Below are 13,770 nucleotides of genomic sequence, written 5' to 3'. Positions count from 1 at the left end.
ACACGAACCATGACAAGAAACAACCCCTTTGCTTCCACCACCATTGCCGTCCCAATCAAAGTCCCTGTGCAGCGGCTCGAGCAGTTCGACATCGGTTAGGCCCATCGGTGAGGTTCAGCTGCTGAACAGCCCTATTTGGCATACACTATTACCTGAGATTTGAACGTAGTGAAGCTGCAGGGAGCTACCAGTGCCAGGCGGTGGTGATTCATTATAGCAAGCAAGGGTAGGCATGCACTTGCACCATTTGAAAAAGCTTTATAAAATTGTGGCGGCCACTCTGAACTATTGAGGACTGGAACTACATCTATCTCGTCAAGAAAGTAAACATATATATTATTAACCATGGTTAACAGTTGAACAGTTTAGCACGAATTTGTGGGATGATTTCCTCCTTTTCAAATCTATAGCATTTTTCTACCAGATTTCTTCAGCACGAAGAAAAGCATGAAAAGGACAAATGAAAGAAAGTAGGTGAAAAGATAGTACATGTTATGGTGTGTGAGTTATCAGACGAGAGAGTGTACACCTACACTAGCTGTGAGACTGGAACATCAACTTCAGTATCCCACCCCTGGAAAATTATCATTAAGATGAAAGATAAGTAAAAACATGGTTTTTAATTTCCATATATTTGGCTGTATTGCATAAATAAGGCAGCATTACATTTCTACCGCGCAACCTTCTGTGCAACTAGAAGTGAGCTCTATTGCTATATCTCCCTTAACTATACATTAAAAGAAGCATAACCTGAGACCCAAGAAACCCAAGGTCTTCTCATGTATTCTGTACAAGGAAGAATCTACACATCTTGCAAACCAAAATTTGAGGTCCTCGACCAATTCTATTAACTGCACCAAAAATCTTCCATGCTCTTATTTTCATTTTATACGCTGATACATTTAGATCAGTCAATTTAGCTGTCTGGGCAAAGGGAACAAAACTCAACTTCTGCTGGCTAATGCCCTCCGCTTGTAACACTTGAAAAAAGTATTACTGTTTCTTCTGAATCCTTTATTAAAATTGTCATCGTCAAGCAAGCGCTCTCGACTGACTTCACTAAGACAATCCTGTTGGTCCACCTACAGAAAAGAAGCGAGTCAAACAATCTTGTTTTGGAGGAACAAAAAAGAAAAAGCATGATCAGAAAAGTAAGAAGTACAGAACAATTATGGAATATTTGGTTTGTTCACAGGGAAAAATACCTTGACAACCATATCAACTGGACTATTGCTACCATTTCCATTGGTGCCTGCAGGACTGACAAAAATTACAGTGGTCAGCTACACAATCAGTAACTCCACTTATATAAATAACGGACAGGATTCAAGAAAACAAAGACAATTTTATGTGATAAAGGCAAAAAGAAAGCAGGTTCAATCAGATTCTGAAGAACTTAGATACCACCATGATCAAGGTGCATTTCCCAATTGCTTTAGATGAACATCAAGAAACTCACACACACACCAAACTAGGAACAATGAGAATTTAATTAAAGATAAAAGGAAACACTCCTGTGCTCACCAACTGCCAGGTATGCTGGTATAGGGTAGGAAATTTTGGTTTTTTGCTTTGGAGAGACTGGAATTTCTACACTCTGTGGTGTTAATAGGAGCATTGTGTAGAATAGGAAGGAAAGACTGGTGTGGGTTTTGGCCCTTTTGGGTCTGATATGGATTTCACCAAACTACCAGCTGGATGGTGTCCACCCAGCTCACAAGGTAGTGGGTAAAAATGGGCTCAGGGTTGAGATGGATTTCTCCTATTCTATGGCCAACAAGCCTCAAGCAGCCAAGTCTAATGTAAAGGATAACAAACTAACAGCAGGATGGTAAAAGACGATCTGGGAAATATACCATTGACAAGAGAATTCTAAAGAAGAGCAGCACGGATATTAGATGCCACCCACCCCACCACCTGTCTCCACCGTGGGGAAAAATTCCCCAGCCCCAGAATTTCCTTAGTTTGTAAGAGAATAAAATGCTTGATGCATGAGAACATCACACATGCAACTTCAATAAACTACTTACATAAATTGTTGTGGATATCAACATTTATACATGATAATGAATGCATAAGATAATGACCCCTAAATGAAATTGAACTTTTCGGTAACTTTCTGTGGCCAAAATATGTCTAACTTTTTACCAAATGGGACTTCCATTAAATTAGTTGTTATGAGACCAGACACAATAATATGGGATTTGAGTTAAGAAGTACAAGAAGGGGTTTTTGCACATTCATTTTTTCTTTCATGTGAGTAAATAATTTAAAAGGAGATATTACCTTTTAATATCAGCATTAATTTTAAAATGCATGGTATGATATGGTGCACTACAAGCATCATCGGCAAAACATGGTTACAATTGTGAAAAATCTCATTTCTTATACAGTGTTCCTGATTTCATCCCTCTTCAGTACTACAAAGAGATGAGAATTAAGAGAGAAAAAAATAAATGAAATCAGAACATTGCTTTAATTGGGATTTGGCTCTTTGGTTCTCATAACTTGGGCCATGACATTTAGATAAATTATCCAACCAATTCAACCACATTTACTTGGATTAGTATGACATAAAGAATCTCACATATGAGCAACTTCTAAATTGGTCATTTAATTTTCTTAACCTGTCTCTAAATTGGAGATACTAGGCACTGAGTTTGACTGTCCTTGTAGATGGCTATGCCTTGTGTATTGTAGTTTTTTTTTCCATTTCATAAACAGAGGAAGTGAAAGTTTAGACATACACCACCAATCCTTGTTCCATGATTCTGCTCTCATCAATCTGCTCCAGTTGATATACTTCAGAGACCACACTTGGCACATCCAAATCACCATTTCTGCAGACAAGACCAACAGTCTTATTCTGGGTTCCTGCAAAATGGCATATTAGAGTAATATTATGAAATATTTCCCTTTAAATAAGATACTTGAAGGGTTAAAAAGAGACCTCTTTCTGCGCTTGGTTCTGCTGGAGGGATCTTTGTTAGGAGTTTCTGGCACATGACAGTATCCCGGAAATCCAGGAAAGTATAATCCAAAAACTGCAACCTCTCAGAATCAGTCATCTTTGTAAACAGAAATGAAGTAGTCCATGCGTTCAGCACACTAGGCACTGCAGGCAAAATAAGCCTCTCGACTCCTAATTCCATGAGTTTCTAAAGAAAAAATATGGAAAATAATAGTGAGAAATGACTAAATTTTTTTCAGCAACAAAAACTGAAGGAAGAAAAAGGTAAGGATTATTTTCTTTTTCACTTGGATCAACCTTAACCCATTAACTGACCCCCTTCAGTGCACACACATGTTAACACGCACATACACACAAAACCCAACAAAAAGGGCATAAACATCTCACCCTTTGGGATAATTTACAGAAATTGCCTGAGTCTGCAAAGTTACATAGGCTATATAAGTGGTTTGAAGGTTAAATCAACTATAGGAACATGTTAGTTGACATTCTACATGATACAACCATCCATCCATCTAATTTCTATTTATAAAAATTAAAAACTGGGAAAAGATGGAGCTGAAAAGAACAAACATCTAAATTATAAAATATTAATCAATATAGCTGTACAATGGAAATCAGTAACCAACAAACACAAATCGCCACAAACAGATCAATACTAATGCTTAAACAAATTGAACCATAAAATTTCAAACAATGTTGTTTAAAAACAAGCAGTATGAGAGCTAACAATTACTTACAATAAGAGAGAACTAATATGTATATATATTGATAATTAATAAGAAAAGACTAATACTTCTTCAACCAATCCCTAAATCAACAAGAAATTTTATATAAGCAAAAAGGGGTTCACCATGTTAACATTTCGTTGGCCTCATTTTAAAGGATGGAAAATAATTGATTAAACCACTGTTGCCTATAATATTGATTATAAAGCCCAATCAAAACGCTCCCCCCTCCAAACGAAAAAAGTATGCTACCTTTTCAAGCTCATTCATCAAGATGCGACACATTCCAAGTCGACGATATTGAAACCTGGTACCAACAAGAGGTATTTCTGCCACCTTCTCCCCATGGATCCTGGAACAGGAAAATAACAATTCAGAATATCATTACTGAACAAAGCATAAAATAAAGGATTCTATGAAACTCACCTTACAGTAGCCACAGAAATCATTTCATCACTTCTCTCCAAAAGCACTGTATAGAACCCTCGGAAGTTCAAACGGTTAAGCTCTGACCTGAAAAGTTTCAGATCATAGAAATCATGATTCTGCACTTAAAAATAATATACTGTGTTTCTGAAAACTGGTTTCAGGAAAGGAAAGGAGGTGATTTGGGGGGGCAGCCATTGGAAGTGGCAGTTTTCAGATATTGGTGTTTTGCTGTTGTAAATAACTGAAGTCCAGATTCAGTAATAAGAAAGGTATTCTCTCACAAGTCACAAGTTTTCATATGTACTTTTCACAAAGTTTATTATAAATGGAAATGATCCAAGAAGGGGTCACAGATTATGTAAATAAATATTTAGTATGAAATAGAATAATCATGCACAGCTTCCCAACATAAAGGAAAATTATGAACATAAAAAAAAACAGAAAGAATTTCTTACCCTCTACTAAAAATAACGTCTTCAACAAGATCTCTCCGGGTGCGAGACTCCTTAACAGGCTCAAAACACTCATGCATCACATCAAGAGCAATATTAAGTTTGCTGTAATTCTCTGTAAAGGCCTCAATATCATGATTATCAGATGTCATAGGCTTTAATAGTGTCCAAGTGAGATTGTCTACACCCACTGGAATTGGTTTACCTAAAATCTTGTGGAGTCCCAAAAATATCTGGAAGAATGAAATGTGCCAGATGTGAATTCTAACACAGTAAATCCAAGAAGCAAAATCATTAAAGTAAAGCCCATCATGCGAAATACACTAGCTACATAAGCTACTAACCAAATAACATGAGCTTGCAATTAAAATCATACATGATTTGAATTCTATTGTCCTTCCTTACAAGTGATAGTAGCCACTTATGCTCTCTCAATTGGCTCACCCCAAACCTTTTCTTTTTATTATCATTGTATTTTCCCCCTTCTCAGATTACATTAATGACATCATGAACTTTGTTTTTTCAAGTGAAACCTGTAAATATAAATTGCAACCATGACCAAATAATTGCAAAGGAACCAAGACCTCTATGCCCCTACAACTTCATAAACTTTGTTCCACATAGTGCCAACTTAGAAATGCATTTCTAACCAATAAACAAGAGTAGCAGAGGCCATGTGCAAAAATAAAGCAGGAGATAAATGTCAAATTCAAGAAAGAGCATATCAATTTAAATATGTTCTTTGATTTCTCTTAGCCTCTGTTGGCATATAAACAACTAGCATTTCCTAGAGAGTACAGAGTCAATTTAGTTCTGGCTTTTACATTTTTTCTTTTAAATTTACTTCTTCAAACCTATTAACAGAGACTTCTTGACCCTAGAAATTATTTTTGGTCGATTGGGTATGCAATGATTTAATTTTTTTAGATTTTCTGGTACTTGGACTAAAGCCAATCCAAATGTAAACTTATACTTCAAATTTGACAAGAAAACAGAAAGATAAAGAAAAAAATGAAGTTTCCACATCAAATTTGACATGCATTGCACATTTGTAAAAGAAACTGAGAGGCTAATTCATAGATCTAGAAAAAGTCTTTATGAGTTCATATGAGCCACTAAAACCAAAAATATATGATGCAAAAGTTGTTCACAAGACTCAAATTTTTTATATGAATTAAAAAAGAACATAACAAAAAGGTTAAAAATAATAAATGCCAAAATCAACATTTGTTGATACGAATTATTATATTACAAAAAAAAAGGGGGAGGGGGGGGGGGGGGGTTAAGATACCTGTTCACACTTTTTGCAGCAGAACCAATTTTCTTCAGGAAAATTTTCCAACTTATCTGCCGCTCTATTTTTTAAGCAGCCAACATGATCTACATCAAATTGACAAAAATCAGCATTAGAAACATGTCAAATATTCATTTACATAAACATAATATACAGGCAATCCTCAGAAAACGATCTACAGACAGATAAGAATAACCTACATTTATGCTCACACTGACTGCAAGTGAGTATGCTGTCATCAACTAGATCTGCATTGTTGCTTCTAAATTTCTTTTTCCCACAAATTCCACAGCAGCACGATGGGCAGAACCAGTCACCATCAGGGACATCCTTCAGAAACAAGACAATTTCCAGGTCAACAAAAGAAATCAATGACCTCTTAATCCCCAAGATTTTTTTTTCTATTGCTAATTACACACAAAGTGAGTGAGTCGTAAATCCACAAGTTCACACTACACCTTACTCTTACAAGGGGAGGAAGTATCATTTGAGCTAGAGCTCATTGGCCATAATCCCTAAGAAAAAAGATCTTTTTTTTTAATAGGTATAATCTTTTTGATATGTAAAAGAAAAAATCTTAAAGAGAGAGAAGTAAAAGAATTCAGACAACTATGTGGTATGTACTTAGAATTTATATACACACACACCTTCAAACCGATGCAAATCTTATGGAATGCAGATGGACATTGATCACATAAAATCAATTCACCACCATAGTGACAAACAGTACAAATGTAATCATTCTCGCCTTGATGGCAATTTCCCTTCATTCTATCAGGCAGTTCTCCAGTGGAGCTCCCCATCTTATTATCACGTATTATTTGCATTTGACAATCCAACAAAGACCTTCCATCTTCCAGAAAAATACTAAGAGCTGGTCTTTGGCACTTGCTGCCAGCATGAATTCCGAAGCCAGGAAGAGTAAACACCATTTGACAACAGCTGCACTTTATCCCATCACGAGTAATCCGCCCTTCTTTCATTAGTTTCTTTTTCTTTCTGCTACGGTAATTTACTTTTGCCCTTGGCAATACCACATTGTTGTCTATCAACCAAGAGAGTATAGTTCGACGAGTCTGGTGTGAGGTACTAGGAGGAACCACCTTCTGTATTCTTTTGCTTGATCGCAGCACACGGGTAAGGCGACTACTTTCTAGATCATCTCTTAATTTTATCAATGCTCTAGAAACCTTTCTTCTTTTTAACTTTCGGAGGCCGGCATTTTGATCCTCTGAATTCAGCTTTTCATCACTTATGAATCCAATTGCTGAGCCATCTTTCATAGCTTTTAAGTTGCGTTGTGTTTGAAGAGACTGGGATGCAAGGTGAAAAAAATCACCCTTTCGATTTCCACAAATTTTTCTTATCCCCTGAACTTTTTCGATTGACTGTGATATACTAGAAGACTCTCTGGACCCCCTTCTGGATGGTGCATTACTTGCTGCCAAAGATGATTTATCACTACCTAACTGTCCTTCATCTTCCTCAATTGCATGTGTGCTTTGAATTGATCCACAGCCAGAAGCAACACTTTCAGGAGTTCCTTCATCCAGACAACATTTGCATGCTGATCGAAGTGTACAATATGTCCTTCTTCTTGGCGAAATGTAGCGCATCTCAGGCTTCCCTCTTGTATATGAGTACCGCATCTGCCACCCCACTGCCGAGAGGTGCTTCCGTGCCTTTTCTATCAACATTTTCGATCTCTTATCTAGTGGATGCATATAATAGTCCACAACAGCTTGAGGACAAAATTCTGGTTTTACTCTAAATACATCAGACTCAGAAGACATCACAGTTTGATGACAATAATCAGGATCCTGATTTTCTTCTTTTTGTTCTAGAAGCAGAGTTGAAGATGGATCACTGTGTAAAACACACACACTTTTCTGATTATCTGCGATTGAAGAAATCATCTCTGTGGTTGATCCAATCATATACTGACAGACCTGACGAAGTGAATAATAAAATTTACCATCAGGTGAGGTATACCGTAATCTAAGTGTGTGCCCATCTCTCCATGACTCAATTTTCCAGCCCAGGTATGAAAGATGCTGCCGCAGATTACTAATTAAAGAATTCCTAGATATTCCACTATTCGTACTCCCAAGTGCATAATCAGTAACAGCATCCGGGTAGAATGCAGCTCCAGGAAGTATATCAGAGCCAACAGGTAGCCAATTTGCAGTTTTTCTGCGTGTCAAACATTTGAGCTTCCCATTGATCTTATTGGAAATGACAGTAGAATCTTCACTGAAGGTCATAGAATTAGTGCTAGAAATTCCATCTGGATTAGAAGGTAAAACAGACGAAGACTCAGCTACCAAACACAATGCTTTACCATGGCAGGGTACATCTGAGTCTGCCAAAATATTCATACCTGACCCATTAATGTCCAAAGTAGAAATTAATTCATCTGTAGCACATTTCTCTTCATCAACCAACATATCACTACACGCTGAGTTCTCGACAGGGACAATCGCGAGAGAGTTGTCCAAATCTGCTCCAGGGCTAATATCAACATTAACGGCAGTTCTAGCTGACTCCAATACACCATTGGTTTCTTGAAACAAGCCCCCAGAACAAACCAAAACCTGAAATACATCTTTTATAATAATATTTAGGTTCTCATTAATGACTTCCAACACCAACTCTTTCCACAAATCTTTCCTCATACAGGTCCACTCCTTAATCTTCTCAAAACCATTTTTATCCCGCAAGTCATACCAAATTTGCTTCACAGAAACACCAAGGTACCCCCCCTCCTGCTCATATTCTTCAATCAACTCAAGAAATAACCAAGTCCCACGGCGCTGCCAATTCTCCGTAACCTCATTCCACTCATGAGTAATTCTCAACATGTTAATTCTCATCTCCAATTCATCACCCAAATCTGGGAAGAAAATCCTCCTTGTATGTGAACCGTCATCGTGATCAAAAATCACACCTTCCCACCAAGCCTCCTGGTAAAACACATCCACACACAGTCCATAGGGAAGGCCAAATTTTTTAAACTCAACAAGAGGTGGCAAAGGCCTTATACACCCACGATAAGTACAGTTCTCATTGGCAAAACCAATGCCATCCAATACAGGTGAAACAGGCACATCAGCCTCAAAATTTTTAGACCCATCATCCTGTAGGATGTTCTCGTATTTGACACGACGACCTTGACTATAACATGCAATGACAGTGGCAGAGTGCCAAGAGCCCTGAAACCCATCTTCCTCACTCCTCACCTGCAAAAGTTCATAACTTTTTTACACATAAAACTTGGATTTTCCCAACCAACACATAGCCATGCAAATAATGATGAGTGCGTGGCTCAACAACTAATTGATCACTAAAATTAGAAAAGGTATCATTAAACAAACACCCCCAAAGCTAAAGTCTTGGTTACACAATGCAGAACCCCAATCCAAGGATTACATAAATACCAAACAGAGCACAAACTAGCTATACATGGACAATAATAGTAAAAATAAACAATTACAGTGTACAATGTAGCCACAATCAATAATATAGCATACAAGGGAACTCGGCATTAAACCCAAATTCATCAACAAACACCTAAACCGAGCTAAGAATATAATCAAATAAACGATACACAAAAACCATAATCAATTACGACTGAAAACTCATTTGGGTATCCATAAAAAACAAAAACAACAGACACCCAAAAGTAAAGAGACCGAGAAAAATCACAATCCATGTATTGCAAACAAAAATCAATCAAGAAAAAAGCATTGATGAAGGTAAAACAAAAGCGGCATTGTATGACCTCTACTCTTTGACCAACAAAAAGCTTTCTTTTGGTGGCAAATGTTCTCTTTCGCTTTCTCTTTCGACCAGCCGCCGGCATTGCCATTGAAACAGTGCTCCAATCAGTGAAGGAGGAGAAGATGAATAGGGTACAGAGAGAAAAATCCGGAGAGTAATAAAAGGAAAATTGTGTTTCACAAAGTAACAGACGCTTCTATTGGGCGTAGCTTGGTCACCAAGAAAGATAGGAGTATATATTTATATTGATATATATACACTCTCACAACACAAACAGAATCGTTACTCTTCAGTCTTACTCTCACAGATATTATATGTTATATAGGCCTTTTCATATAGATTGGAAAAAGGATAAAATATATGTAGCGTGGGCCCAATATTGTATTATTTTATTTATGTGATGTTGTACGTCAAAAAAGGTTTGGAGTCTTTACAGTAACGATGTTTTAAATATGGGAGTATTATAGTTGTTAATACAATTATGAAGGCTTAAATGGGACTTAAAAACACTACTATAATGTCAGTCTTCTCTCTCCTCTTTTTTCTTTTTTTTAATGAGAGCAGACTTGAATGTCAGTCAATTTGTCGATCTGAGGAGAGAGGAGAATAATTCTATGATAATGGAATTTTGATCGTATTGATTTATTGAGTATCGAGGTAGATATTTTTTTCAAGTGTGTACAATCAGAGATACACTTTGCTCTTATTTTTCATTTGGTATGTGATAGTATTTACATGTTATTTAGGGAAAATCTTTTGGGTTGTTTAGAAAATTTTTTTTCTTTTAAGAATCTTATTTATTGAAAGTAAGTTAAAGATTCGGCTATGACACTGTCAAAAATCCTATCATTCTCTTTTATTTTTATTCGAAAGGATGACACGTGATAGATAAAACACCTAAAGTTTTTTTTTTTTTTTTTTTTTTTTAATTCAATAGTTATAATTAGAGAAAAAGAATTTGAACTCTAGCTTTTTTAAAAACGTCAAAAAAACTAATTGAGTTATAAGCCTCTCGACAAATACCTAAAGTTTCATTTGGGAGTTCATAAGAGTATGGAATGAAATGATCATAAAGTAATAAAAAGTAATGGAATGAAATGAAATAAAATGTATTTAAGAAAGGGAAAGGAATGGAAAAAAAAATGGAATAGAATTAAGTAACATTATTTGGATGTTTTAAAATAAAGAAATGCAAATTAATAAAATGTAAGTAACATTGTTTGGGAGTAACGTAGAAGGAAAGGAATGGAATCATTTTATGACAATATTACTATTAGATCCCTATTTTAAAATAAATGGCTGAATATATAAAGGTATTTTTGGAGTTTTAGTAAAAAATTCATTAAATCTGATTTCATTCCCTCCAATTCATCTTAATTTCGGGTGGAATGAAAATTTGAGATTTTAAAGGAATAGAGAGGAATGGGTGTTCCCTCCTACCCGTTTCATTCTCTCTCACTTAAACTCCCAAATAAGGAAATAGACTTTTCATTCCCTCAATTAAAACTTCCAAACAAGGAAATGAAAGAATATTATAAAATTATTCTCTTCATTCATTTCTATTACCTCCTTCCAAATAAGGGCTTAGGTTAAAACCAAACAACAACAACAATCTCACTTAGCAGCAAGTTAGTCGATATCATACTAGTACCGGCCGATATGTACCATACAGGTACATATACTGGTATCGAAAGGCTAATGTTTCGTACCGGTTTAAATACCGGTCATACTAGCTAATTTCAAGCAATACTAGGTGGTACTACACGTACTAGCCAGTACCAAAAAAAAAAAAAAGCTTTTTTTTTTTTTTAGTTTTATAATTTTTGAATTTTTGTAAGGGCGGAATGGTAACTTACTTGCATTAACTTATTAGTATTATTTGTTTTCTTAGTATGCAAAAAAAAAAAAATTAAGCTTTTTATTTTTTATATTGTGTTTTTTCTTTTTCTTTTAATTGATGCTAAAGTCTAAAATCATGAATAATTTGTTCTAAATTGAGGTAATGTTTTATTTTAAACTTTTATATTTATTATAATACACACACACATACATACATATATATATATATATATAATAACGGTAAACCTGAAACGGTACACCAGTATTAACTTATACCGAAATATATCATTCCACTAGTCAAACCGGTACAACCTCCAGTACGAGATTGACCCCCTTGCTTTGCAGACCCATTGTCCAATTCTCTTGGCAACGAATGGCAATGAGCCATTAGAAATGGTGCAAGAGACACCATAAGGGATTAAGATGTGTTGTTGACGTGTCAAAATCATCATCGCAAATACTTGGGTGAAATTTGAAAATTCCAAACTTTTTCTTAACCTAGATTCTTTGATGTTTCATTCACAAGCTTATGCAGAAAAAATAAATCCTTGTAGTGGTCCAATTTAGTAATATGCAGTAATTAGGAAACATTAAGAAGATCTTAGCAAAACCCATGACAGTAAAATCAGAGAAATTTAAGTCATGCACCAATAACCATATATCTATCCAATTATTATCAATCATATGAAATACACATACATTCATTAGTCACAAAACAAAGAGCAAGATAAAAATAAAAATAAAAAATAAATAAAAAAATAAAATAAAAAACTCTCACATCGGTAATAAAATCAAAAATATTGTGGTTGGAGGGAGCAAGAGCAAGAGATAAAGGTTGTATTTTTATAAATTGTTGAAAAACGGGGTTTTAATAAAATCAAAAATGTTGTGGTTGGAGGGAGCAAGAGCAAGAGATAAAGGTTGTATTTTTATAAATTGTGGAAAAACGGGGTTTTAAGTTTAAAATAAACATTTGTAAAAATGCTATGAGAAGTTGTGATTGTAAAACAAAGTTTTAGATTTTAAAAACACTCTTATAAACTCCCAAAATGCCTAACGAAACGGATTCAAATAGACATTGGAGATTAAGAATAGAAAATGAAAGGAAAAAAAAATTATTTAGCCTCCAAGTGTTTGTGGTGGCGATTTTGACATGTCGACAGTTTCTCAGATTCTAGTGGTGTCTTTAGCACCATTTCTTTCTAATGGCCCCTTGTCGTACATTGCCAAGGGCATTGGGTGATGAGTTTGCTAAGGGAGGTTACTAAAAGATGCATGTAAGATAGAAATATATTAGGTATTGACGTGGCTTGTTTTTAATCTTTAAGTTTTTTATTTATGGCGTATGAGCGTATCCTCCATTCAAATAAGAATGAGAGAGAATATTAACCAAAAAAAAAAAGAATGAGAGAGAATATGAGGATTTTTAATGAGATGGAAGCCAGACCCAAAGTGTAATTGCACCTAAAAAAAGAAGTAAAACTCTAAAAAAGTGAACGTAAGTAAATAAATTAAAATATGCTGAATCAATGGTTTAAAATAATAAAATAATTCAACAATTCACATTAAATTAGCAAGCTCACAACAATAATATGAATTTGTCACTTACCATCTTCATGCATTCATACGAATAATAAGTAAATAAATTATAATATGTTGGTTTCATGGTTTCAAATAATTCAACAATTCACAATAAATTAGCAAGCTCACAACAATAATATGAATTTGTCACTTATCATTTTCATGCATTCATAATAATAATAATAATAATAATATATCAAATATGTAAACAATTATTTAAAATTAAGAATAGGTGAAAATACCTGTGGGGCCCAATAGTTAACGGGCCAGGCCCATTTACTCGTGGGGAGTCCAAAAGCCCAAGCTGAGGAGGGCTATGGCCCAAACTCAACAATATAAAGCACAAGATAGCCTTGGGATACAACCGAGGACAGTTCAATCCTCGGCAGACCCCAAAATCCCACCGAAAAGAGGGGCAAAAACGGTATAGGACTAAACTTGAAAGAAAATCTAAAATATCCAGGGAAAGCTGCCCTTACTGCCATTCAATACTCTGCACCTGACAGAGCCGTATTTTTCGGTTTTTACAACCACCCCCAACGACTTTGGGTATGGGCTGATGGGACAAGTATCAGTCTTGGAAAGTTTGACCCTACACGTGGACAAAGGACAGTGAACGCAGGCTAGTATAAAAGGAAAGGTGAGTAATCTAGAGGGCTGGCTGGGAAAAATGGCTAAAAACCAGAGCCTCCCAGC

At 35.5% G+C, this 13,770-nt stretch overlaps 1 protein-coding gene across 4 annotated transcripts; it reads right to left on the bottom strand.

Moving 5' to 3' along the window:
* Positions 1–450: 450 nt before the first annotated feature.
* Positions 451–10,094, bottom strand: LOC115989766. 4 transcript variants are annotated; one of them, XM_031113625.1, is made up of 11 exons: positions 9,656–10,090; positions 6,522–9,113; positions 6,075–6,204; positions 5,872–5,960; positions 4,584–4,813; positions 4,126–4,212; positions 3,952–4,051; positions 2,951–3,158; positions 2,748–2,874; positions 1,206–1,260; positions 451–1,082 (listed from the first exon to the last, which is right to left on the bottom strand). In XM_031113625.1, exons 1-11 carry the CDS (start codon positions 9,740–9,742, stop codon positions 945–947), a joined length of 3,843 nt encoding a protein of 1,280 aa, XP_030969485.1. In that variant the 5' UTR covers positions 9,743–10,090; the 3' UTR covers positions 451–944. The 4 variants fall into 4 exon arrangements, 2 of the variants coding, with proteins under 2 accessions (XP_030969485.1, XP_030969494.1); XR_004092116.1 differs by having other exon boundaries at positions 1,046–1,082; positions 1,206–1,252; positions 2,628–2,874; positions 9,656–10,091; XR_004092107.1 differs by having other exon boundaries at positions 1,052–1,082; positions 2,628–2,874; positions 9,656–10,091.
* Between the last annotated feature and the right edge of the window lie 3,676 nt (positions 10,095–13,770).

The sequence above is a fragment of the Quercus lobata genome, chromosome 1, assembly GCF_001633185.2.
Source record: "Quercus lobata isolate SW786 chromosome 1, ValleyOak3.0 Primary Assembly, whole genome shotgun sequence".
NCBI classification, from domain to species: Eukaryota; Viridiplantae; Streptophyta; class Magnoliopsida; order Fagales; family Fagaceae; genus Quercus; species Quercus lobata.
The sequence above is the reverse complement of the archived record's forward strand: the minus strand, read 5'-3'. Positions and strand labels throughout refer to the sequence as shown.